This window comes from Amphiprion ocellaris, chromosome 2 (assembly GCF_022539595.1).
Source record: "Amphiprion ocellaris isolate individual 3 ecotype Okinawa chromosome 2, ASM2253959v1, whole genome shotgun sequence".
In the NCBI taxonomy this organism is placed as follows: Eukaryota; Metazoa; Chordata; class Actinopteri; family Pomacentridae; genus Amphiprion; species Amphiprion ocellaris.
In genome coordinates this window covers 23,182,630-23,210,200 of record NC_072767.1, presented here as the reverse complement: position 1 = coordinate 23,210,200, position 27,571 = coordinate 23,182,630, and the positions used below count along the sequence as shown (strand labels likewise).

Genomic DNA, 27,571 nt, shown 5'->3' with positions numbered 1-27,571 from the left:
CAACATCACAACAACAAATGAGACAATTTTTCAACAATTCATGAAACTGATGTCATTTAAAACTATCAGTGTCTTTTTTAGTGTCAAATTAAAGCTGATTACTGACAACTAGAACATTAACGTTACTGTTTTAATCACATTTAAGCTTCCTGAACGTTACATTAATGTCAACCAGCCACAGTTTTATGAACTTAATGAACCGCATTACAGGAACACAACACACTTCAGCTGTTTACATGAAACTCAACACATTAGCTTGATGCTACGTTAGCTTTAATCAGGGCTACCACTGAGCAGCTAGCTCGGTTAGCATCGCTAACATTAAAGCTAATATTTACCTATGTTAACTTTCTTCTCTGGTCAACACACACTGAAATAAACTCCACCAACATCTGGAGTGCATGGCACACATTATATCTGACACTAAAGCTGCATATAAAGTGCATTAAAAGCGGCACCGATACGAAAATAAACATTTACTTACCGAACTATCAGAGTCCTTCAGTGTCTGCTGGTAGAATCAGCCGAAGGTAGAAAACTAGTTAAAACAAGCCAACGGGCAGGAAAAGACTGTCTGTGTGTTTTATGATTCTGCTCCTGCCCCTGTTCCTTCTCCCTCCTTCTCCCTCTTTCTTTCTTCCTCCTTGATTTTCTGCATCTATTTTGACCTGTCCCTTTGGCTCCCTCTGTCTGTCATCTCTTTCCCACTAATCTCTCTCGTCCCTGTCTCTTGCTTTCCCTTCTCACCTGTCTCCACTCACCTGATTACTACACCTGACTCACATTGCAGTAATCAGCTCACCTGCCCACAATATCACCTGTTCCCTATTTAAACCCTGCTCATTCATTTACTCCCTGCCGGATCATCGACCCACATACCCTCAAAGACTCACATCTTGTCACGGACTCAAGACATTCTTTTGGATTTGCTTTTGGACTCCGTTTCCCCCCCTCCTGGATTTTCTCACGCATGGACTCAGTTCTCCTCCCGGTTTCTCGTCAGCTCCGCTTCAGTCTCCAGCCAGTTGTTCCTTCCTCATCCCCATTTGCCCCTAGATTACCTCAGCCTGTTTTCCCCTCTGTATTCAGTTCCCCCATCTAGTGAGTACTCCTCCTTAATTTAGTTTTGTAAATTCAGTTTAGTTTTGGTTGACTTCCATTTTGGTATTCATAGTGTTTATTGTCGAGCTTTGAGTTGTTTGGTTTAATTCTGTCCTCTCAGTTCAGTTCTCCGTATTGGTTTAGTTTTTGGATGAAATAAATCTATAGCCTTCATTCAGCTGTCTGTCAGTTTCTGTGAGTCTGCGCTTGGGTTCTCCTGCTAACCTCGTAACACTGTGGAAAATGTTCTGCTGCTGCACCGATAAATAAACCAACAGTTACTATATCAGAATCAATCCAAACGAGGAGAGCAGAGTCTCGGCTGCCTGCTCCATAGGACCCGTTCCATTCCAGACCGGACTGTCAATCAAGTAGTCCCCCCCTGGCTTCGCAAAACTTTAACGCTCTATTTAAAAAAAAAAAAAAAAAAAATCAATATTGATTTATTTTAGGATCGGCCACCAGGAGTCCGTTTCACGAAGCAGGTTCAACAAACTCTGAGTTTAACCCTGAACTCTGAGTTGATCTACTCTGAGATAGAAAACTCTGAGTTTTCGGTTTCACAACGGCTGATTCGAGTTGGTTAAATCAACTCGGAGTAGTTTCACCCAGAGTTAAGTGCGTGCACCACAACTATAAAAAGACAGCATCAATGGAACCCCGATTCGACGAGTCACCATGGCAACAGGGAAGCAGAGAGCTACGTTTTTTACACCACTTGAACTGGACATCTTAATTCGTTCATATGGCGACTACGAACACGTTTTTAGAAAGAAGTGCAACACTGCTGCGGCTGCAAAAGAGAGGGAGACGGCGTGGGAGAACATTGCTGCCCGAGTCAATGCGTAAGTTTAAATCACAATAATATTACAGGGGAAAACTGTTTGAATAGTAGACTATTAAGTTATTTCATTTAGGTGCAATCCTGCGGGGGTGAAGCGCACGTGGCAGCAGCTGAAGATGAAATATAAGAACATTGTTCAAACGGGTAAGAAGTCGGCATAATCTCATGGAGCTTCCTCATTTTGATCATGTTTTACATTGTAAAGTAGCTTAATTATTAAGTGGCTGTTTGACTGTGCAGTGGTTCTATCCCACACATAGCCTAAATGTCTGCATCCATATCATGTTCTGTTAAATAATTAAGCCTATTTAAACTAACACAGACTTCTACTCAGCCAACAGAAAGAAAGCAGATGCCTGTAAAAAGGGAGGTGGCCCAGCACCACCACCTGTAACGGAGGCAGAGGAGCTGGTCCTAAGCCAGAATTTGGGAAGGCCAGTGGCTGAGGGAATCCCTGGAGGGAACTCATCCTCTGAGACCAACCCCCAAGACACAAGTGCTTTTATAAAATGTAATGTGTGTGTGTGTGTGTGTGTGTGTGTGTGTGTGTGTGTGTGTGTGTGTGTGTGTGTGTGTGTGTGTGTGTGTAGCCCATGTATATATGGAATGTTTTCAAGCATATTCATACAAATATTTATTTCTCTTTTGGGTCTTTTTTTCTTTTGGCCCAACAGATTCTGATGGTACTATCTGCCTGGTGGAGCCCCTTCACACCACAACAGACCTTGTAACTGTAAGTAGGCAATACTCCAAAGATTTAGCCAAATGGTAGTTTAAGTCCACTGAAACATATCACTCATCTATGAAGAGGATGAAACTGTGTCTGCTGCCTTTACAGAGGGGGATCCAGAAAGGCATACAGAGGTATGTTAGTGATAGTTCTCTTCCCATTCACATTTCTGAACATTCTGGTGGAATATAGAGTGTGACATTTAGCCTACACTGAAGTATTGCACATTCTCATCCTTTTTAACAGAGCATGGCTGGACAGCAGCAGGATGGTCCCTCAACTTCCACTGCACAGATTGACACAGTGAGATGGATGTTCAGTAAACACCAGAGGTTCAGTCCATGGAATTCATGTGCAACTGTATAATTTAATGTCCTTTATGTATTCCCAGTTACCAGTAAAACAAATATACAAAATCCACTTGCTGAGAAAAATACAAAAAACAGATAAAGAAATGCAGTACTTGGACCGCCAGATTAAGAAGGCAGATCTGGAAATTGAAATACTGGAGCACAAGTTAGAGGTGGGTGCAGGTCACAGGTGAATTATGTTAACTACTGGAACATGAACTAAACTAGCTCTTTTATTTGTAGGAAATAAAGAAGACCAAATGAAATGTATGTCGTGTTTATTTCACTGCTGTGGTGGTGATGATGGTGACTTAAACTCTAAAGTGATTACTGCATATGGTGTCTCTGACTGCTCTGCCATCCTGGATAGCTGGCAGGTGGATGAGGTCATCATCTGGGTCTTCAGTTTGTAGGGCAGAGTGTTGCTCTCCTCTAATAGTGGTAATATTATGAAGAACAACACATGCCACAATAATATCACAGGCCTCTCAGGAGTCACCCTGAGGTGACGTAGACACTGGAAACGGGCTTTCAGCAGGTCTATGGTCATCTCCACCAGGGCTCTCGTCTTGCAGTGAGCCCGGTTGAAGTTCTGTTGGGGGTCTGGTTCAGGGTCAGGGTATGAGGTCATCAGCCTGGGTTGGCATGGTAACCCCTGTCACCCAGCAGAAGGCCATCAAACTCTCCTGTAATGTATAGTGGATACATTAGAGTATATTAAAGGAGGGAGACAAGTGAATTATATTGTGAAAATCTTTAGGCTGTTTACCACGCTGCAGTCTGTTGCTCAGGTTAGACTCTCGAAAAATCCTCGAGTCATGAACAGACCCAGGCCACTTGGCCTCCACATTGGAAATGATGTGTGCAGCATCACATATGATCTTGACAGTGCAGAGAATGACTGATGTTGAACTATGATGCAGTCTTTAACATTTTGAAACCGTAGTCAATCTACCTCTAACCTACCTGCACATTTATACTGTGAATGGACTTCCTATTCACATAATCAGCTTCATTATATTTGGGAGCTGTGATGGGGATGTGTGTGCCATCAATGCAGCCAATCACACTGGGAAATCCTAAAAGAAATTAAATTTACTAATCACAGTCTGAGGTTGCAGCACAATGTCATTAACTGGATATGATTTAAAATTAATTTAACAGATCTCTACATCATTCACCTGCAATCCTGTGGAACTCCTCCTTGATGGCTCTGACAGGTTTGTGTCCAGGGAAAACGACAAAGATGGTAAAAGTCGTTTCAGGGCCAGACACACTTTTCTGACCGCCTGCATACAGTTGCCTGAGTGCTCTGCATCTCCTACATTATATAAAAAACTTCCATTTGCAAAGAACCGCAGCACAACACACAATATCTGCTGGGACATTAGAGCATGACTGCGGTTGTAAAGTTGTAAATGTAAGGACGGAGTAGGTTGTGGATGTAGGTTATGGATTGTGAGGTGAAACGGTACCGTTCAAAAAGATAAACTGTCCGGAAATGCCAAAACATCTATGCGCGGTCTGAAAACAATCTCCCGACGAATATTTAATTCTCTGTGCAGTAATGCTGCTCCTTCATCCACTGGATTGTTCATAAAAGGACGTCATTTTGACACACGGCAGAACTAGACTTCGCCAAAACTCGCCAGCTGACTGAATGAATGAGGAAATGAAATGGCGTGTGTGGCTGAAAGAGGGCGGAGACAGAGAGAAACTCGAGGTTTACTGAGAAAAACCTGGTCCCGACCAGGTTAGAGTCATAGAGTCTGTTACTACGGTAACTGACCGAGAGTTTAAGTTACCCCTCTTTGTGAAACAGGGTAGAGTTACCCCTCTGTCTCGGGTTTGAGTTACCTCCCTTTGTGGAACGGAAAACTCAGAGTTTCCCTCATTTCAGGGTTAACAAACTCAGAGTTTTCACTAAACCTGCTTCGTGAAACGGACCCCAGATCTCTCATTTTGACCATGAAAACTAACGAAAAAAAATGTATATACAGTCTATGCACACTGCTCTGTTTGGCTCCACACTTGCTGATGACCACTTCCGGTCTCAGAAAATGAAAAACATGACCTTTTTCGTTTCTGTCTCTTACTGATTTTACTTTCTTGTTATTCTAAATATAAAACGAAAATCAAAGCATTGAAAAAAAATTGTATATCCCTTTTTGATCACGAAAAGGAAAAACGCCTTGTATTTCAATTTAGATTTTTGTATTTTAAAGCGGAAGTCAAATAGCCACTCCTGTTTTGTTTTTCCAATACCCCTTTCAGAACGGAAAATCCAATTACAAGATCCGTACACGGACCTCAGTGCTTCAACAGCTAAAAAAGTCTGCAATCCACACCAACAAATTATTTAACGATGATGAATTAACTCTGTGCACAATGCTTAGGGTCCGTGTATATTTTGGCAATTGGATTTTCCGTTTTCAAACGGGTATTGAAAAACAACAAACCAGTAGTTATTTGATTTTCGTTTTAAAATACAAAAATTAAAATTGAAATACAAGGCGTTTTCCCTTTTCATGATCAAAAAGGGATATACGAACTTTTAAAAATGCTTTGATTTTCATTTTATATTTAGAATAACAAAAAAGTAAAATCTGTAAGAGACAGAAACGAAAAAGGTCCGTTTTGTCATTTTCTGAGACCGGAAGCTGTCATCAGCAAGTGTAGCGCCAAACAGAGTACATTGCATAGACTGTATAGATTTTTTTTCGTTAGTTTTCATGGTCAAAATGAGAGATCAGGTGGCCGATCTTAAAATAAATCAATATTTATTTTTTTTATAGAGCCTTAAAGTTTTGCAAAGCCAGGGGGCGGGACTACTTGATTGACAGTCCGGTCTGGAATGATTGACAGGTCCTATGGAGGAGGCTGCAGAGACTCTGCTCTCCTCGTTTGGATTAATTCTGAGATAATAACTGTTGGTTTATTTATCGGTGAAGCAGCAGAACATTTTCCACAGACAGTTTTTCTGCCATTGGCTTGTTTTAACCAGTTTTCTGCCTTCGACTGATTCTACCAGCAGACACTGAAAGGACTCTGATAGTTTGGTAAGTGTTTATTTTCGTATCAGTGTCGCTTTTAATGCACTTTATATGCAGCTTTAGTGTCAGATCTAATGTGTGCCATGCAATGCAGATGTTGGTGAAGTTTATTTCTGTGTGTGTTGACCAAAGAAGAGAGTTAGCATTCGGTAAATATTAGTTTTAATGTTAGCGATGCTAACCGAGCTAACTGCTCAGTCATAAAGCTAATATACCATTAAGCTAGCAATGTTTGTGATGAGTTTCATGTAAACAGCTAAAGTGAGTTGTGTTACTGTAATGTGGTACATTTAGTTCATAAAACTGTCAGTGGAGACGCTGGTTCACATTAATGTAACGTTTACAAAACCTAAATGTGATTAAAACAGTAACGTTAAGGTTCTCTATTGTCAGTACTCCTGATATTTGCTGAGTCTCTGAAGTTAAACTGGAGAAAACAGTAAATTTACTCTATAACGGTTAACATTGTTTAATGACTAATTCCCATGTTGTAGTACTTATTCCTGCAGTGTAGATTGGAAAAATAACCTTCCAGAATATGTCCAAAGTAATGATGAGCACTACAGTTATTACATTTAAATTACAGCACAGATAAGCTGGATAGTAAAATCCTCTCCCCTATAAAGCTAAAGTGACTACAGGCCTTTCTGTCTTTCAGTGCTTGGAAAACTATATATGACAGAGTAAATCTTTCCAGGGTCACTTTAAAATGAACCTCTGCTGTTGATGCTGACACTGTGACATCTGTCTTCATGTCAGGTGTTTCATGTTCACTGTGGTCTTTTGTCCAAAAAATTTCATAGTATAGCATATCGCTCTAAAAACGTCCTAGTATAGCATATCGCTCAAAAAACATCATAGTATAGCCTTTGGTCCAAAAAACGTCATAGTATAGCATGTTGCTCTAAAAACGTCATAGTACAGCATGTCACTCTAAAAACGTCATAGTATAGCATGTCACCCAAAAAACGTCATAGTATAGCATGTCGCTCTAAAAACGTCATTGTATGGCATGTTGCTCTAAAAACGTCATAGTATAGCGTGTCGTCTAAAAACGTCATAGTATGGCATGTTGCTCTAAAAACATCATAGTATAGCCTTTGGTCCAAAAAACGTCATGGTATAGCATGTCGCTCTAAAAAGGTCATAGTATAGCATGTCACTCAAAAAACGTCATAGTATAGCATGTCGCTCTAAAAAGGTCATAGTATAGCATGTCACTCGAAAAATGTCATAGTATAGCATGTCACTCAAAAAATGTCATAGTATAGCATGTTGCTCTAAAAACATCATAGTATAGCCTTTGGTCCAAAAAACGTCATAGTATAGCATGTCGCTCTAAGAACGCCATAGTATAGCACGTCGCTCTAAAATCGTCATAGTATAGCATGTCACTCTAAAAACATCATAGTATAGCATGGTGCTCTAAAAACATCATAGTATAGCATGTCATTCGACAAAATGTCATATTATGGCATGTCGCTCTAAAAACATAGTATAGCATGTCACTCAAAAAATGTCATAGTATAGCATGTCATCCAAAAAACGTCATAGCACAGCCTTTGGTCCAAAAAACGTCATAGTATAGCATGTTGCTCTAAAAATGTCATAGTATAGCATGTCGTCCAAAAAACGTCATAGTATAGCACGTCGCTCTTAAAATGTCATAGTATAGCATGTCGCTCTGAAAACGTCACAGTATAGCATGTCACCCAAAAAACTTCATAGTATAGCATGTCGCTCTAAAAACGTCATAGTATAGCATGTCGCTCTAAAAACATCATAGTATGGAATGTCGCTCTAAAAACATCATAGTATAGCCTTTGGTCCAAAAAACATCATAGTATAGTATGTCGCTCTAAAAACGTCATAGTATAGCATGTTGCTCTAAAAATGTCACAGTATAGCTTGTGGTCCAAAAAATGTCATAGTATAGCATGTCGCTCTAAAAACGTCATAGTATAGCATGTCACCCAAAAAACGTCATAGTATAGCATGTCACTCTAAGAACGTCATAGTATAGCACGTCGCTCTAAAATCGTCATAGTATAGCATGTCGCTCTAAAAACATCATAGTATAGCATGGTGCTCTAAAAACATCATAGTATAGCATGTCGTCCAAAAAACATCATAGTATAGCATGTCATTCGACAAAATGTCATATTATGGCATGTCGCTCTAAAAACATAGTATAGCATGTCACTCAAAAAATGTCATAGTATAGCATGTCATCCAAAAAACGTCATAGTATAGCACGTCGCTCTTAAAATGTCATAGTATAGCATGTCACCCAAAAAACGCCATAGTATAGCATGTCACTCTAAAAACGTCATAGTATAGCATGTCGCTCTAAAAATGTCATAGTATAGCATGTCACTCTAAAAACGTTATAGTATAGCATGTCGCTCTGAAAACGTCACAGTATAGCATGTCACCCAAAAAACGTCATAGTATAGCATGTCGCTCTAAAAACATAATAGTATGGAATGTCGCTCTAAAAACATCATAGTATGGCATGTCGCTCTAAAAACGTCATAGTATAGCATGTCGCTCTAAAAACGTCATAGTAAAGTATGTCGCTATAAAAACGTCATAGTATAGCATGTCACCCAAAAATCATCATAGTATAGCATGTCGCTCTAAAAACGTCATAGTATAGCATGTCGCTCTAAAAACGTCATAGTATAGTATGTCACCCAAAAAACGTCATAGTATAGCATGTCGCTCTAAAAACGTCATAGTATAGCATGTCACTCTAAAAACATAATAGTATAGCCTTTGGTCCAAAAAACGTCATAGTATAGCATGTCACCCAAAAAACGTCATAGCATAGCATGTTGCTGTAAAAAGGTCATAGTATAGCATGTCGCTCTAAAAACGTCATAGTGTAGCATGTCACCTAAAAAATGTCATAGTATAGCATGTCGCTCTAAAAACGTCATAGTATAGCATGTTACTCTAAAAACATCATAGTATAGCATGTCGCTCTAAAAACGTCATAGAAAAGCATGTCACCCAAAAAACGTCATAGTATAGCATGTCACTCTAAAAATGTCATAGTATAGCCTTTGGTCCAAAAAACGTCATAGTATAGCATATCCCCCAAAAAATATCATAGTATAGCATGTCGCTCAAAAAATGTCAGAGTATAGTCTTTGGTCCTCAAAACGTTATGTCCCGGCTGTCTGAAGTAGGTGAGGAGCAACACAAAAACAGTCCAAACGCTGGTTTCCAGAGGGTTAGACGACTATTTATTTGAAAGAGGAAGTTTACAACAACACAACATGTGAGGGGGTTAAAAGCAAATGGGTGTTAGTAAAATAAAAATAAATAAACAGAACTAAAAGTGAACTTCATGTTGACATTGATGGGCATTCCAACCAGGAACAAAGTAAAAGATAATCAATACGAAAAAAAACTCTTCCTGTTCACCTCTTAAAACCCCAAAACACACCGCAGTAGCACCCTAAACTAAAACTACCAATGGGTTCCCTGTTTTCCTTTCTGAACAATTCAAAGGTCCCTCTCTATCTCCCCACACATCCACCAACCACTGGAACACATCTCCAAAGTTCTGCCGGGCCAGCTCAGCTTCCCCTCAGAAGAAGTGCTGCCACCTGCCAGATGAAGGAGCCTTTTGAGAGGCAGCTGGCATCGTGATTGGACTGTACTTTGGTCTGTTCCAATCCAGCTTCAGCTCCAGAGACGGCAGGCGGGACGAGTCAACGGAGGCCGGGTGGACGAAGGCATGCAGCTGCGTACAATCCAGAAAACAACAAATAACAAGTCAAAGGAAAGAGACATACATTGTAGAATTGTAGTAATTGTGGGCTGACTGATTTACTGATTATCAGTATTTTATTTTTTACTGATTTACGGTAATAAATACATTTAAAAATGGTGCTACTTTGGCTCTGAACCTTTATCTACCTGTGGTCGCTCTGTCTTCTGGAGTGATTTGATTGGTTATACGTCACGAATAAAACTCCTTTAACTTAACATCTGTAAACAAAACAAAAACGTATCAACAAAGTTTTCTGTTAGAGTTTGTGTTCTTCTAAGTTTAACTCCAAGATTTTAAATACTTTCATTTACTGCAAATGAATATCTACTCCAAATGTCTCACTAATAATCATTATCAGCCTTAAAAACCCACAAAACACCCCTCTAGTACTCGACCACACTTAGTACAGTCCAGGTTCCCCCTTCTATAAATCTGCTTGGAATCTTCCACTTCCTGTTTGTCAAAGTGGCCTTCTACCTGGACAGGTTTTGTTGGAGCTCATGCAACAAACATTTTGGGTAACTGCACTTTAATATGGATGGATGACACTGAATTAGAGTCTGTTTTAATGAGACTGAGTTAAGATGTGTAGCTCTGTCATTAAATAGTAAATTATTTCTCAGAATTCACAGAGAAAAGTCTGAAATGTTTGCTAGGTTAGCGTCCCACATGTTCTTTGGCTCAGCTAAAGCTAACTCTCTCCAACTTCTGGATCTCTTGAGTTGCTTGTTGTTAAAATATCTTGCTAGAGGTGCTGAAGCTCAGAAAGTCTGAGATGTTTGTTCAAAATAAGCTCATTCTCAAGTCTTATCTGAACTGTCCTCTTTTGTTTGAACTTTCCCTAAACTTAGGAGTTAATGACAGAGCAGCACATCCAGACTCAGTCTCATTTATGTAGAGATTAAACTTCAGTGTCATTCATTGATGTTAAAGTGCAGTTTTTCAAATGTTTGTTGCACATGCTCCCGACCAAACCAGTCCAGGTGGAAGACAATGTGAAGAGAAAGCTCCAGAGGATGAATATCACACATTTACGTTGGAAATATATGTCCTTTAATTTGACACTGTCATGCAAATGATGTTCAAATCTTTGAGTGTTTTGTTGATGTTGGTTTCTAAATGTTTTTTGACACTCGGCCCCAAAGATTAAAACCTTTCATGGCTCACAAGCTGCAACAATTCACACATTATCAACTATCTTTCTGACTAAACTAAGATAAAAAGTGAAAAACTGTCTGATTCCTGCATCATGAATGTAAATCTTATTGTTTTTTATGACAGTCAACTGAGTATATTTGTTTATATATATTTATTTTTATGGCTGAATTAGTCCAACATTACAAGATACATACAATTTAAATTCAATTTTATTTATATAACGCCAATTACAGGTCAAATTGTCTCAAGACGCTTTATTTTTATATTTTTTTGTCATTTAAAATATGACAAAGTAAGAAATTTTAACCTCTTGACTAATCCAATTTATTATTTGTTTTTTAAGAGACTAATCGACAATTAAAATAACGTTCTCCACTAAAACTAATAAACGAGGTAAAATAGAAGGAACAGTTTTAAATACTGCAGTCCCATGACAGCAAGAATAAAGTTTGTCAACAAAAACTAAATCTGCTGGTGGATTCCATTAAAGTCCTAATGAATGATAATAAAGTGTGATACTAAAGGTTTGTGGTGCTAAAAATCTCAAAGATATGAAGTTGAACATCTGGATGGAGGTTGATAAAAGTTGACCAACTCCATGGATTTTCTGGATGGTGGTTAAAGACCTGCTCTTCTAGTGGTCTTCCTTCCAGTGGCTGTAAAAAGTCAGTCCATCCTGGCTGACTTCAACACCTCTTCATGTCAAGTTGTTGTGCCTCGGACCCGTTGGAAACTCCAGAAACTGGGGAAAACCCGTGGAGACTCGAAGAACTCGTGGCGACTCGAAGAACTCGTGGGGCGGGGGAAGGTGTGGTGGGTGGTCGGGGGAGGCGGAGAAGTAGAGGGGGGAGGCCACCACCCACCTCCCCACCCACTCTCCGCCCTGACTCCACCCAGACTCCACCTCAGCTCCGCCCACGTGGTCACTTGAGGAACTACGATGCCAAAGGGACGACGAAATTATTTCTTTGTATCTGATCTGTAGCTCAGTGAGTTAAGGATTTGCCTGTGGAGCTGCAGGTCGCTGGTTCAAGACCAGACACTTCTTAAATTTTCTCAAAATCCTGACAAAGACAAACAAAGAAAATTGCCGGTGGTGGGTCTTGAACCTGCGACCTTCCAGTCGGTAGTCTGTCTCTTTATCCCCTGAGCTACTCGCTCAGATACTAATTCTTCTTTTTTTTGCGCATTTATCATCTATTTTTTGTCGTTTTCGAGTTTTTTTTTTAACTTGAGTCTTGGCTCGACCGTTTTTCTCAGGAGGTTGGACTTCAGCCTTTGTGCTGGAGGGTTGAACCTTCAGTTCCAAGACTTTCCAAGCCTCCACACCTCCCGAGTCCTCAGGACCTGAGCTTTCACACAGTCTGAGGGCTGAAATTTTCTAAGTCCCACAGTAGTTCCCTGTTAGATTGAACTTCCAGACAGTCCAAGGACTGATATCTTCTCAGTTCCTGAGTAGTTCTCTGTTAGTTTGAACCTTCAGACAGTCTGAGGGCTGAAGTTTTAAAAGATTCTCAGTACTTCTCTATTAGTTTGAACTTTATGGTTAACAGAAGCCTTAAAACTTGTGACCATGAGTCTTGATTTCACATTTAGACCATCCATCTGAGTTCTTCTCAGACCTTCACCTGTGGGTTTATAGAAATCCTGAACAAACTTTGATTCTCTTCACTGAACAGTAAAGTTTGTGGAGATCAGAAGGTAACATTAGTTTGATCAATGCCTTCAACAACTAGTAGACTTTATCCAGAAAGCAGTTTTCTTAAATGAGTTCTTGGTAAATCTGTCCACAATCAAACCAAGAACATAGAAAGAGGAAATGTTTGAAGAAACAACTTGATGTTTTCATTTCAGACTAGAAAACTCTTTAAGACCTTTATCTGTTTTTGCTCTTTTTGATTGTTTTATTGTCTCTTATGTTTAATTTGATCTCCTAAAGTTTAACTGGTGTCCTTTCAAATGTTTTGTCTTTAGTTTGATTCGTCTTAAATGTTTAGTTTTGTTCTTTTCTCACCTTTTATTCTTTTCTAATGTCTGATTTGAATTCCAAATGTTTTGTCTTTTTAATGTTTGTTTTTTTCAAATGTCTTATCGGCTTGTTTGAAAAATTTCCTTTTCTTTCCCAATGTTTAATTTTTCGATTAAATCTTTAAGGTTTTTCTTTTTAAATGTTTTACCACCTTTTAATGCTTAATTTTCTTTTTAAATGCTTCATTGTATTTTCTGTTTTATTCCAATTAAAATTTTGTGTTTAAGATTTAATTTTCTAATTAAACATTTAATTTTTTAATTAAATGTTTTGTCTTTTTAAAGGTTTAATAATGTAAATGTTTTGAATTTTAAAAAATGTTTAGTATTCTTCTTGTTTAATTGTATTTTGAAATGTTTAATTATCTAAAATATTTCATCTTTAATGTTTCATATTTTTGTTAAAGAAATTTTCTTAATTTCATAATTATATGTTTTGTATCTTCTGTTTAATCGTTTAATTAAATATTTTGTCTGTTTAATATAATTTAATTGTATTTAATGTTTAATTTTCTTTTTAAAAGTTTTGTTGTATTAAATGTTTTTTTTCCTATGATTTAATTGCTTTTTTAAAATGTAGTTTATTTCTTTAATCTTTTTTTCTGTCAAGATTTTAACCCCAACCTTAGAAATGAAACAAACCCTTAAATCACAATGAAAATACTTCTGTTGTCACAATCATGAGTTCGTCAGTTATTCAGTTTATCACATCAGCTTTATTTGTTTAGCACCTTTCACACAGATGACAAAACTAAACAGAGAGAAAAAACTATGCTAAAACTATGATTAAAACTCAAAAACATTTTTTAAAAAAAAGATTTAACATCGTAATAAAATATGTTGTGTCCAGGGGATGGAGGGAGTTTATTGAAGTCTTCTTGGGCTCACGTGGCAAATCATTTAAAATATAAACTTGATATTCAGTCTAAGGAAACTGGAAACTGCAGAGTGACAGAAGAACCAACAATATCTCCTGTTTTCTCCTTTAATGAGTCGACTCTTCTTGTGCTTTCAGACCAAAGAACTACAGACTCTTCACAACCTGCTCAAACTCTTGGTACAGGACCTCACCACACGGGTCAAGAAGGTTTCTGTCTCATTTCTACTCTGAAGCTCACCTTCTCCTGCTCAAACTGCTGACAAATGTTTCTGCTGCTCTAAAGTCTGGTCTCCAGAACTTCCTAAAAACTCTCAAAGTCTCTTCTGCTGCAGGTTGCTTTGTAGAACTGTTGCAGAAAACCTCACTAAACCACATGGAGGGGCCTCAAGATAGTCGTCCAAATGAAACCATACAAAAACCAAACTAGCACAACCCAAACGCTAAAGTCTCCTGCAGCCTACCAGAGAACCTCTGAGAACAGAGAATCAGGACAGGAACTCTTACCTTCTGGACAACCAACGTTGGTTCTCAAACAAGAATACAGAATGTGTCTCACCAAAAACTTCTAAAGACTCCCTACAGGCAAGATAATGACACAACTCAGCTGTACCAAATCCACTAATCACTGCACACATTAGCACCATGTGCTAACTGTGGCTAAAGAACCACCTTTACCAAGACAACTATCCAGTACAAAGCCCTAAAACACAACAAGAAACACATTAAAGACGATTTTACTGCTGAAAGCTGCAAGCCAACGCCTAAAGAACAAACTAAAGCAACGGAACCAAACCCGATTCAATGGTGAAGAGAAGCAGAGGAAATGTTTGGCTGCAGCTAAGTAAAGCAGGAAGACACTGAGCTGCTCAGGTGTTCCTGATAACACCTAGCAGCCACCTGGACAGCCAATAGGAACACAGCTTACTGGAAGTCCAGAGGGCTGGGTTAGTCAAGTAAATTTAGTTTAAAGTTGAAGCAGAAAGTTAACAAAGAAAGTTGAAAACCACCTTCTGATACCTGAAATCTCTGAGTTTTCACACAAAGAACACCTGAACATGTCAAACTGGTTCCATAGTAGAACCATCATTGTAAAAACGTCATAGTATGATGTGTTGCTCAAACAACATTAGGACCCGGCTGTCTAGGGTCGCCGAGGAGCAACACAAAAACAGGACAAATGCTGGTTTCCAGGGGGTTAGGCGGCTATTTATTTGAAAGAGTAAGTTTACAACAACACAACATTTGAGCAGAAAAATCACAAAGTCTGTCTTTAGTTCAGCTGAAAATATTCCCTTTTGTCTTTTTTATTGACCAAACATTTTAGGAAGTAGATGAAGAATAATTAAAGCTCTCATGTAGAAGTCCAACTTATTTGAGATCCTTGTGGAGAGTTTAATCTTAGAGTTTGTAAAGCTGTTGAGTTTTTAGAGTCACATGGATTGTTTTGGCATTTAATAACCGAGTCCTGAAATAAAATTACAGTTGTGGATTTCTGTCATTTAGTTGACTAAACAAATAACAGCAGCATAAATCTCAAACGTCATTATGAGGAGTCTGGATTGAGGTTTCTCACTTGATAATGATCAAAACATGAAATTTAGGTTGGTTTAAATGAATATTCCACCTTAAATCTTTGAATGTTGACCTAAAAGGTTGGTTTCAGGAAGTATTCCACCTACAAGGTCCTCATACATCCACCTTAAAGGAACATTCCACCAAAAATCCTTGGACATGCACCTAAAATGTTGGTTGGTATTCCATCCAAAATCCTCAGAAACCTGAGGGGCTGCTTAAAAGGAATATTCCACCTAAAACCTCAAATATAGACCCGAAAGGGTGGTTTCGAAAAAACCCATCAATGTAGACCAAAAAAGTTAGTATGGAGGAATATTCCACCTGAAATGTAGACCTGAGAAGTTGGTTCAGAAGAATATACCATCCTAAACATCCTTAAATGTAGACTAAAAGACGGTTTGGAAGAAAATTCCACCTAAAATCCTCCAATGTAGACCTAAAAGGTGAGCTTAATGGTATATTCCACCTAAAATTCACTACTGTAGACCTTGGAGGTTGGTCTGATGGTATATTCCACCCAACATCCTTGAACATAAACTTAAAAAGTTTGCTCAAAGGAATATTCCACCTAAAATCCTTAAATGTAGACCAAAAAAAATCTTGGTGTAAAGGAGTATACCACCTTAAATGTAGACCTAAAGGATGGTTTGGAGTAATATTCTACTCTAAAATCTTCCAATGTAGACCTAAAAGGTTGATCTGATGGTATATTCTACCCAACATCCTGGAACATTTACCTAAAAGGTTGGTTTAATGGTATATTCCAAGAACCCTTGAACATTGGGCTTAATGGTATATTCCACCCAAAACACTTGTACATATACCAAGAAGTCAGTGTAAAGGAAATGTAGACCTAAAAGGATTGTTTAAAGGAATATTTAAACGATTATTTTCATTATTTAATAATCTGTTATCAGTCAGAACCCTGGCAAACTTATTTTCATCAGTTTTTTAGTGGAATTCACAAATAAAGGAGCTCTTGGTTTTTACCAGCGTTACTGAGTCCAAAGCTGCTGTTTCAACACAGACACGTTCACATGCATCCACAAACCTCTCAGCACTCAAACATCCACAGACAGGAGGCCGGCTGGACCGAGGCTCGGCAGCATCCTCAGACCCACGAGTCGGGGAGTCGCTGAACTTGTTGGTCCTGGTTTGAAGGCCTCCGTGTGGTCCAGTAGAAGTCCACGTAGTCGGTGTTGGCTTTGAACCGCAGCGACTGGCCGCCATCAGGTGGACCGGCTCGTCCTCGTAGGACTCCTCCTGTAGCCTTGAGGGGACCACAGGAACATTCAGTAGCTGTTGGAGTTCTTCCTGTCAGGCTTGTGGTAGAACGGCTCTGAAGAATCTTGTACTTGTCTTATCTGGAACAATCTAACAGCCTAAACTGTTAACAGCAGTGTAAAAAAGCAAACACACAGGCATAGATTAGGACTCAAACTAGATTTATTTTAGAAAACAAATCAGCTTAGAGGCATTTGTTCACACGTGGCTGAATAGGAAGCCGTCCAATCAGATTTGAGGTCTTCACTCTGTAGGTTGTTTGTTTGGTGAGACTCTTGGACCTCCATCAGCTGACGTGGATGTTTGATGGTCTTCTTCTCTAGTGCCAGATGATTCATCCATGAATTCAGCAGCTACAGACTGAAATGAAGCTCATGCTGCCGTTATTGAATTCCTGTTCCAGATCAAATGTTCAGAGCTCACCTTGAATGCAGCTGTCTGCTGTCTGATAGTTTTTCTCATTGTAGTCTTCAATAAAGTCTTTTTCCTCATGTCAGGATGTGGTGAGACTCTTTCTCAGTCTCTGCAGACGTCCCTCATTGTGCATCTCCAGAGAAGAAACAGAAAAACTGATCACTGCTTCAGCATCACAAACGCTCTCCAGCATTGAGAGTGTTTTAGGAATTAATTCATTGTGTTGTGAACTTTGAAGTAGCAGAAACTTTACAGCTGCCAAAGATATGAGCTCCAATTCTGGATGTTTTAGGAAATGAAGTTCATCAAATGAACACTTGATTATTGCTGATAACTCTCATTAAATTACTGAAGAAATCCAACATAAAAACCTGTAAACTCTCAGGCAGCTTTTGTTAAAGTTTGTCTATAATTCTATCATCATGTTCTGGAACCAGGACTCTGCAGAAGTTCCTTCAAACAGATACTTGTGTGTTTCTATTTAAGGTCTCAGGTTTGAACGTACAGCAGAGGATTAGAAAGGAGTGATTTTAATATTTAAATCAGTCCAGTAAATGTTTGGAGTAAAAATGATTAAAATTTTGATTTAGATAGATTTGTGTCAAATAATATTGTAGAGTCTCACTTAAATATCTCCAAATGAGTTCAGTGTATTTACATTTTATAGAATATTTGATTTCTTAATCTCAATACTGTGGGGTCTGACCCAAAATAATATAATAATGATGTCAATTTAAATAATAATATTGTAGTGCAGAGTCATAACCTTTAATTAGCTAAACTTACATAATAAATATCACTGCACAATCTTAACCTGAACATTCATATTACTGAGGTAAATTTACATAAATCCTGATATTCTAGAGTCTTAACTGGAATATTTCTAACATGAATCTTTTTGTATTGTGCTGATAAACAACAATAACCTGACTTTCAGATAATATTTATTGTCTGTGATTATGAGACTAAATTCCTCCACAGTGTGGAACATTCCTTGCAGCAGCTGTAGGAATAAATAAAAATAAAATCTGTTCATTTCCACATTATGCACATTTATTTATTCTTAATATCTCTGACTGAATGGTAGCTGGCAGTAAAAACAAACTCATCTGCTGGACTGAATTTCCCAAAATGGAAACAGAATTTAACACTCATGTATCCATGGCAACGCTAACGTTTCTGCTTCTTACCAAAGTTAACAACACAAGTAAAGATTTTAATGTAAAACTTCAGGGATGACTGCTAACCATAAGTATTCTGATCAATACTTCATGATCAATATCAGGACAGATGTTACAACTCCAGCTGTTGCATTAGACTGCAGTTATTCACAGAGAAATTAAAACATCACATTCCTCATAAAAACTAGATGGGACTTTTATTAAATAAAGTGTTGGTGAATAAACAGTGTAAAAAGTGCAAAGCAGCTCCATTAAATCAGGAGATGTGAGACTTCCACAGCATGGATCACCATCTGCTGTGTTGATTCATAGCTGAATGTCAGAATGAACTGAGATAGAAAAGCTGCTTTGAGCTGCAACATTACAGTCTGACAATCCAACACCATCACAGTTTTCATCTGGTTGTTTTGCTCCAACATGCTGTGAAGTTCAGTTTTTACCTGAATCAATACAGAGATTTTATTTTCAACCAAGACGGGAATAAAAATTTGAATGTTATGAGGTTATTAATGCAACTAAGGGGTCAAGTCTCACAGACTGGGGTCTGTTGGTTAAGAAGTCCTTAATCCAGCTGCAAGTGAAAGAGGGGAGGCCCAGGGTGTCCAGTTTGTTCATCAAGATGATTAATCTTGTCATGTCTGAATAAATTTGGTCTTGAAATATTTATGCAAGTTTTTCTTTTCCTGGTGTGTGTAAACATTATCTTGGCTGACTCTGTATAATGGGTTTCTGACAGGTCACCAGTCAACAGCTATTTATAATAATGACAAACATACCTGCATTCTACAGGAGTGATTTTCCTCATGTGCAGGTAAAGATGTGTGAGGAGCTTAGAGATGACAGGAGCAGGAGTCATCCTCACTAATTCAGCTTCCACCTAGAAACAGAAAGACCACAAACAAACACACTGATATACTCTCAAACGTTCAACCTCACAGCCTCAAAATATCTGTTTAGGAAGTGTTGTGATTCTAAATTCTACTGAAAGCATTGACAGACATTCTCTTACAAGGTTGTGTAAAAAGCAGCCTGTCCTCTGAGCTACTAAGAAATTTTCCTGAACAAAGTTTCTACGTGTAAATCAGCTCAACAAAAACTAAAGCCTCAGTCAGAGATAACAGATATCGCAAATTATAAAGAACTTTCTTTGTTAACTCAGACTTTCTGCTTCAACCTCACATAAAAAGGGGAGTTTAACTCGTCAGGTGACTGAAAATGAACGGCTTATGCAGTTCTAGATCCAAAAGTAGGATGTTTCAACTCATGTTTTACTACAAATACATGCAATAATAAATAAATACAATGGCTGGTTGTTAGTTTAGTCACTATTAATGTTACTTTATATACTGGATTGAACTTGAGCAGTGGAAGAGAGAAGGAATTTAATGAAATTATGGGGATTCAGAGAGGTAATGTTGCGCAATGTTAAGCGCGGTGTAATTCAAATCAGCTGAATGTTAAACTTCAGTGCAGCTCAGCGGGTTTCAGTTAACCTTAAAGTAAAATAACTTTTTTAAAAGCTAAAATACACAGCAGAGAAATACAGGTTGAGAAGGTCATTCTAATGACAGACAGCGGCAGCAGCAACTAACACAGGTGTTCAGCGGTAAGTTAGCCACCTGTGTTAATTAGCCCCCTAGCTAACTTAGCCGCTTAGCTAGCTAACGCGTCCGGACCAACTGCTCAAACACGACAAAACACAACTCTTCACAAGTCGCTGACTTAACGTACAACAAAACAACGCTACTGGTTAGAAGTATTTATCTTCTTACTGTGTTTTATCCCAAAAACAAGGTCAACAGCAGCCAGAGATGCTACCAGACGTGCCGACCATATATCTATGGTCTGACCAATCACTGCTCTCTGGCTCCGCCCTCTGAGAATCTTGTTGTCGTTTGGCTGCACTCTTGCTGATGACCACTTCCGGTCTCAGAAAATGAAAAACGGACCTTTTTTCGTTTCTGTCTCTTCCTGATTTTATTTTTTTGTTATTCTAAATATAAAATGAAAATCAAAGCATTTTTAAAATTCCGTATATCCCTTTTTGATCATGAAAAGGAAAAACCCCTTGTATTTCAATTTTAATGTTTGTATTTTAAAACGAAAATCAAATAACCACTCGTTTTTTTGTTTTTCAATACCCGTTTCAGAACGGAAAGTCCAGCAGATTACATTTTTTTTAAGGAATAATGTAACGTTTCTCTCACATTCATGTATTTTTGTTTGTTTGTTTTTTTGTTTTTTTTTTAAAAAAAATCAAATTTCAATGGATTGCAATTGCGTGAAGGAGGAGTTTTAACGGACAGCTGTAAAATATCACTTTTGGGAGGATGAGGGTGTGTTCGTGTCTCTGGGGTCTGATCTAATTCACTGTAGGTGTGTCCCTGCTCCTGATCCGGAGGTCACGCTGACCTGGAGGAAAAAGAAGCCATTAAATATTCTTCACTTCTTCCAGATAGCTGCAACTTCCTCCATCTGTATGGTCCATCAGAAAACTGGCCATGTGCAAACTGTTGCACGTCGATTTCAGAGAAGGAAACCTGCCTGACTTTACAGCGGAAGTCATCTTCAGACTCAGCAAGACACACCAGGAGCTCCTCTTATATTGGCATAAAAGTAGCAGCAGATGAGGTTACATTCTATATATATTTCAGTAAACATGTGAGCTGTTAGCAGGAGCTTGTACTCAAATTTACTACTACAAAAAACTACTTTTGTAAATGTACTTTGTTACTAAAGCAGGAATAAGTAGACTAATTATTGAGTGTTTCAGCAGTTAACTGTAGTGAGTTTGTATATTACTAAGAAGTCTTTTCGTGCAAAAGGACACCTACACTACCAGTCAAAAGTTTGTACACACCTTCTCATTTAATGTTTTTTTCTTTATTTTCATGACTACATCATTGATTCTCACTGAAGGCATCAAAACTATGAATGAACACATGTGGAATTATGTAGTAAACAAAAAAATATGAAAAAAGCCAAAACATGCTTTATATTTTAGATTCTTCAAAATAGCCACCCTTTACTTTGATTACTGCTTTGAACACTCATGGCATTCTCTGGATGAGCTTCACGACGCACTCACCTGAAATAGTTTTCACTTCACAGGTGTGCCCTGTCAAGGTTAATTTGTGGAATTTCTTGCCTTGTTAATGGAGTTGGGACCATCAGTTGTGTTGCTTGATGAGAATGAGAAGGTGTGTCCAAACTTTTGACTGGTAGTGTACATTCCTATGTTTATGTTTCCCATCTTCAACAGAGAAATAACTAAGTATAAATAAATGAAAACTAAAATAAATAATGACACTGAAATCAAATAAATTTTGGTAATGAAGAGGGACAAAGTTAAATTATTATTGCTAAATTTCCATACATCAACTTCATTTTTACTTTTAAATGAGTTAATAATAATAATGTACTAGCACCATAAAAACCAAACTAGTTTGTTTTCTACAGTTATGTGATGTCCTTTGTGGTTGATCAAGCCTGTTAGCTACACATTTGAAATTTTATAATCACTTCCTATTTTTAATTTTTACTTTTATTTATTTTTTGTTATTGTATTACACTATTATATATTTTTAATTTTTAAAAAAAATCTAATACAAAAAATAAACGAATTAAAAATGGATGTTGCGACTATGTCAATGGCTTGTGGACTCACCCTAAAATATACTCTGCTGTATCTTCTATTTTACTGTAAATGGAGTCATAATTTACTAAATAAACATCATGCTGTTTGTAGGAGACTTTAAAATAATGATCAAGAACATAAATTCATTAGAAAATGGTTTACTGAGGTTATAATTCAAGTTAGAAGTAAGAATTTCCTCATAGACTTCCATACAATCAGACAGCTATTTACAACCAAAGGAGTCGCCCCCTGCTGGTCATTAAAGAGAATACAGGTTTACGTTACTTCTGTGTTAGGTTTACTTGTCAGACCGGCAGGCTGCGTCTGTCTTTGATATAAATCCAAAATCCCCTGCCGTAAGATATACAAACTGCAGTATTTGCTTTTTTTGGCCACTTGATGGCAGCAGAACAAGTATTAAATTCAACATTGACATATTATCACATGCAGAATTGTTTACAATAAACTCAGGGTTCATCTCTGTGGGTGACCGCTTACAGGCTGTACATGGTTAATGTTCTCTATTGTGAATGTAAAAATATTACAACTGTGCAGCTTTAATTTAAATTACATGAAAGCAGCTCTGATTGGCCACCATTTGACCTTTAACCCCACACATGCACTGTTGGTTATTTCATCCATCCATTATCTATACACCATTTAATCCTCCTTAGGGTCGCGGGGGGCTGGAGTCTATCCCAGCTGACTTAGGGTGAAGACAGGAGACACCCTGGACATGTCACCAGTCTATCACAGGGCTACATATAGAGACAAACAAAACCCATGCATGCACAGGGAGGACATGCAAACTCCATGCAGACAGATCCCAGGCCGGGATGCAAACTGGGGATCTTCTAGCTGCGAGGTGACAGTGCTAACCACTGAACAACTGTGCAGCCCTGGTTATTTCATGTATAGATTAATTATACTGTTAGTTATTAAAAGCAGCTCAACATCTTTTGTCATGACTTATGTAAAAGTCAAACTAGCTCCAGTGTTTCATGGTTCCTCAGTGGTGCATTTTTGTGGAAGAGAGCCAGTTGTACATGACCTCGAGTCCAACACAGTAATAGCAGCTCTTTGGTATTGATAAGAATCTGTTTCTTCATTGTGGGGAAGTTTGACTCCAGAGGTGTTTTAAACTGTTGAACCCACCACTCTTCCTGTGATGGTGTTGTGGTGTTTTCACAGTGTCATGTAGCTCATTAATTCATTCCCACTGTGTCCTGTTGTTCCTGCTGGGTCATGAAGATCTGCCTGCGATGTTCCTCTGGTCACCAGGGAGCCCACACTTCCTCTTTTCAGAGCAAAACCCCTGCAGAGACGATCATACTTTACTTATGTAATTCAGTTTCAGACGTCTCACTTTCATGGTGTTCAATAAATGAAACTAAAGCCAGTGATGATCTCATAACTCAAAGTCCAGTTACCAGATTTCTTGCTACATTAACATGAAGCATGTAGTGCTGTAATATGTTTCTACCTTAGACCTTTTTATTAGAAACTTAAATTTACTGACCTTTTCCAGGCTTCTTCAGCCGATGGAGGAAAAACAGTAACTCAAGATCCACTTACTGCCTTTTTCTACCTCATCTAATGGGCTTCCTCGGTGGAGTATATGTGCTTGATTTTAACAGTTTTACTGCAGTTTGACCAGAAAGAAAGAAAGAAACAAAAAAACAGAACTTTCTCAGTTTCAACCACTTCTCATGGGTCTCGTGAGTGTCTGGAATTTTCTTCAGTAATGTGACAACATGTTTTACTGTAACCATTTTTACTGTAGTGTAGGAAAAAAAGTATTTAAAGAAATATCTCATTCATGTAACAGCATGACTTCTGATAGTGGGCTCCTTGCAGTGTGTCCTGTGGTGCTGGTGCTCAGAATAGGCTGAGGCAGTGCAACAATCCTCTACCTGCCAATGGAGGCCGACACTGTGCAGGATCAGACTTAGAGACACGCCGTTGTCAAGGGAAACCCTGTCCAGGTGAGAGTGTTTTTCAGACAGAGGATTCCTCTTGATCTCTTAATACTTGTCAATAATGCTTGTGTGCAAATGGAACATGTGGTAACATCTGTACCTTTGTCCCTGTACAGTGGATGGTAACTGGTCAGAGTGGTCTCTCTGGGAGGAGTGTTCACGTACCTGTGGTCAGGGCAACAGAACCAGAGTCCGAACCTGCAGTAATCCTCCAGCCCAGCATGGAGGCAGGCCATGTGAGGGAAAGGCAGTGGAGGTCATCATGTGCAGTGTCAGACCATGTCCAGGTGAAAAGAACACTATATAAAACACATTTTCTATAAATGTAGTACATACCTAAAAATTGCAGACTGTCAACGATCTAATTTCCAATGGTTGCCCCATATAGACTGCTGCTGCTGTATACAAATGGTATTTTTGAAAAAAAATCAAACTGTGTTTGACTAAGCGGAAAAAAAGAATTCTCTCAATTTTGTATTTGCATATGGGTCACTGTTGTGTTTTTGCAACTGCTGTTAAAAGATTTACCCTGCAGTTAACATGTACCATGTGCATTAAACTTTGTTTTTACTCCAACAGTGGCAGGTAACTGGGGGTCTTGGCTACCATGGAGCCCATGCAGTGAGACCTGTGGTAAGGGTATGCAGTCCAGGATCCGGCTATGCAACAACCCCCCTCCAGCATTTGATGGGCCGCAGTGTGAGGGCACAGACACACAAACACAAGGTGCAAGGAGAGGCCATGTCCTGGTAAGGGCATTATTATGCTTTGAGAAACATTTTCCTTTTCACCAAGTGGATGTAAGAGTCATGGCTAAAAGCAGATTTTAAACAGATATTAGATGATTCATATCTTCTGCTCACCAGTGGATGGAAAGTGGTCGTCCTGGGTGAGCTGGGGAGCCTGCAGTGTTTCCTGTGGAGGTGGGACCAGACAGAGAACACGCCTCTGTGCTAGCCCCACACCTCAGCACGGTGGCAGGCAGTGTGAGGGCAACGATGTGCATATTGACTTCTGTAACAGCGACCCCTGCCCCAGTGAGTTATTTTTATTATTTATCTTTTATTCAGTCTTGCTACTTTTATATCACAAATGTCCTGTATATCTTATCCTGTGTCTTTATATCCATTTCTTTTCTTCTAACCTTTTTTTTTTTTTAACCACTTTATCTCAGTCAATGGTAACTGGGGTCCATGGAGCAGCTGGGGCAGCTGCAGCAAGACATGTAATGGAGGTCAGATGAGGCGCTACAGGACCTGTGACAACCCCAGACCTGCTAATGGTGGGAGAGCTTGTGCAGGTGCTGATACACAGATACAGAGATGCAGCACAGTCAACTGCCCCGGTGAGTCGGCATGTTTATGAGTGTCAGGGTCAGATGTCATACATGCTCAAACAAATGCTTAAAATGCTCTTCAAATGAAAAACTAAGTGTCTGTAAATGATTCTGGTCAGTGGAATATGCCTGTTTTTGTTTTATTTGGAAACATGTAGAATGTGTTTTTAATTACTCATAATTATAAACTGTGTGTTCATAGTTTTGAAGGTATCCCAAAAAGACTAAATTGCTTGTCGACCGTTTGCGTGATGGTATGTATACTGTATGACTGCTTGTACAACTTACTTACTATGTGTTTACGGGGTGCATCATTGCAGTTGATGGTAACTGGGCTTCATGGCAGCCTTGGGGAGAATGTTCTGCTTCCTGTGGAGGCGGTGAGAGGACACGTGTTCGGCTCTGCAATAGTCCATCTCCCAGTAACGGTGGCCGGCCGTGTCCAGGAGACTCCACCCAGCTGTCCAGGTGTAACACGCAGGCCTGCCCAGGTAAAGCATGTCATAAAAGTGCTGTAAGTGTGTGTGGTCCTTTATACACTTGCGGCATTTACACTTAAATACCTTCTTTTGTTGTCAGGTGGGCCCCAGAAGGCTCGAGGAAACATTATAGGGAACATCAATGATGTTGAGTTTGGCATCGCCAGCCTTAATGCCACCATCACAGATAGCAAGTCTGGCAGCAAAATCATCAAAGCCACAATTTCTAATGTACCGAGGACATTAGGTCAGTCTTCCAATGGTTTCATACCACGCTGCATTAAAAAGTAAGTTGTCCTCTTGAACTTTCTTAGTGTGACTAACTTTAAGGCCTTTAAATTCAAGGGCCTGCAATGAGGAAGCTCATCTCCATCCTGAACCCCATCTACTGGACCACTGTGCAGGAAATAGGGGAGGCTGTCAACGGCTACACGCTAACAGGAGGCGTCTTCAGGCGAGAGACGCAGGTGGAGTTTGCTACAGGTACCAATGTCTGTGGGTTGCTTATGAAATAATGAAAACTTTACACAAACGCCTGTTAGATTAATAGGTTGACTACGAAATATGATGTGATTGGACGTTGCCAGGTGAGATCCTGAGGATGACCCACATTGCCAGGGGCCTGGACTCTGATGGAGCGTTGTTGTTGGACATTGTAGTCAACGGACACATCTTACAGCTGCCTTCACAAGCTGACATCAGCATCAAGGTACAGGGATAAAAGACTGTAAATCATTTATCACTGTTTAATGTTTCTGATTTACTAAAACTGCACTGGCTTTTTCAGCTGTGATTCCACATACTGTTGCTGCCAGCATCACTATGACCACAACTAAAAACAGCAAGTTTCAAGAAAATTCTTTGATTAAATATCATTGTTTAGACACAGTTACTACAACAACATAAATATTAAATAAATAATTTCTCTTTTCTTGTAATTTAAGTAATATTTACTTGCCTGTTTACTGTTCTGCTTGCCATGATTTTTCATTTTCATGCCCTGCAGTGTGTTTTTCCTACAATGCAGACGGTTTGGGGTTTTTTAGTACAGTATGGAAATCCATTCGCAGACGCTTTAACTATGCAACAGATTAGTAATCAATGACAGTGAACACTTTTACTTGCAAAAAAAAATGCAATCTTCTGTGCCCATGTAAGGTTTTTCAGCCAAATCTTTCAAATCTGAACTTTCCAGTTGGCTGGAAAGTTAAAAATTAAAACAGTTAAAAATTTAACACAGTTAAATTTTTAACTGTGTTTTGGAAAATGTCAGCAACAAAGGTAAGGATAATTACTGTAATTAGCCACAAAGTAATGTTTTTCTCCCTCACTGGGCTCTCTCAGGACTACACAGAGGATTACATCCAGACGGGCCCCGGGCAGCTGTACGCTCTATCCACCCGAATGTTCAGCATCGACAAGGAAAGTGTGCCCTACTCCTGGAACCACACAATCTCCTATGACCTGTCCAAAGGGAAGATGCCGTATCTGGTAGAAATGCTGCAGGCCACAGCCATCAGTGCTCATTATCACCCACTGGACGAGGTGTTGGAGTACAGCATCCAAGCTAGTATCACTAAAGGTGAGTAGAAATACTGTATATTAAGAGACTTCAAATTGTTTTTTTGTTTTCAACCATTTTAAATTTCCTTTGCACAAACATACATTGCAATTCTTAAAGGTTTGATAAAATCATTTTTGCACCAAAAACAGAACTTTTGACAACAAGACAACACCTAACTTTGATATTCCTTCATC

The 27,571-nt window shown here is 38.8% G+C and overlaps 2 protein-coding genes, 1 long non-coding RNA gene and 1 pseudogene across 3 annotated transcripts; 2 read left to right on the top strand and 2 right to left on the bottom strand.

Moving 5' to 3' along the window:
• Positions 1 to 3,008: 3,008 nt before the first annotated feature.
• Positions 3,009 to 4,636, bottom strand: LOC118469378 (putative nuclease HARBI1; annotated as a pseudogene).
• A 12,295-nt stretch (positions 4,637 to 16,931) lies between these two features.
• LOC129349950 (uncharacterized) lies at positions 16,932 to 19,177 on the bottom strand. Its single transcript, XR_008603116.1, has 2 exons — positions 17,211 to 19,177; positions 16,932 to 17,147 (listed from the first exon to the last, which is right to left on the bottom strand). It is a non-coding gene; the product is annotated as an uncharacterized LOC129349950 (long non-coding RNA).
• A 4,551-nt stretch (positions 19,178 to 23,728) lies between these two features.
• Positions 23,729 to 25,004, top strand: LOC111574003 (hemicentin-1-like). Its single transcript, XM_035952012.2, has 5 exons — positions 23,729 to 23,737; positions 23,863 to 24,004; positions 24,115 to 24,285; positions 24,578 to 24,747; positions 24,865 to 25,004. Exons 1-5 carry the CDS (start codon positions 23,729 to 23,731, stop codon positions 24,889 to 24,891), a joined length of 519 nt encoding a protein of 172 aa, XP_035807905.2. The 3' UTR covers positions 24,892 to 25,004.
• On the top strand, positions 24,901 to 27,485 carry LOC111573838 (hemicentin-1-like). The gene is made up of 7 exons (XM_023278182.3): positions 24,901 to 25,035; positions 25,173 to 25,343; positions 25,655 to 25,825; positions 25,914 to 26,060; positions 26,159 to 26,296; positions 26,401 to 26,522; positions 27,158 to 27,485. Exons 2-7 carry the CDS (start codon positions 25,238 to 25,240, stop codon positions 27,401 to 27,403), a joined length of 930 nt encoding a protein of 309 aa, XP_023133950.2. The 5' UTR covers positions 24,901 to 25,035; positions 25,173 to 25,237; the 3' UTR covers positions 27,404 to 27,485.
• Positions 27,486 to 27,571: the final 86 nt, after the last annotated feature.

What these genes read in the sequence shown, in the direction of transcription:
- LOC111574003 (XM_035952012.2), top strand. An exon ending in TCAAGGGAAACCCTGTCCAG is followed by an intron (nt 24,005 to 24,114) that starts GTGAGAGTGTTT and finishes GTCCCTGTACAG; the next exon opens with TGGATGGTAACTGGTCAGAG. An exon ending in CAGTGTCAGACCATGTCCAG is followed by an intron (nt 24,286 to 24,577) that starts GTGAAAAGAACA and finishes TTACTCCAACAG; the next exon opens with TGGCAGGTAACTGGGGGTCT.
- LOC111573838 (XM_023278182.3), top strand. Translation starts at nt 25,238, where the DNA reads ATGAGGCGCTACAGGACCTGTGACAACCCCAGACCTGCTAATGGTGGG. An exon ending in TAACACGCAGGCCTGCCCAG is followed by an intron (nt 25,826 to 25,913) that starts GTAAAGCATGTC and finishes TTTTGTTGTCAG; the next exon opens with GTGGGCCCCAGAAGGCTCGA. An exon ending in AAGCTGACATCAGCATCAAG is followed by an intron (nt 26,523 to 27,157) that starts GTACAGGGATAA and finishes GGGCTCTCTCAG; the next exon opens with GACTACACAGAGGATTACAT.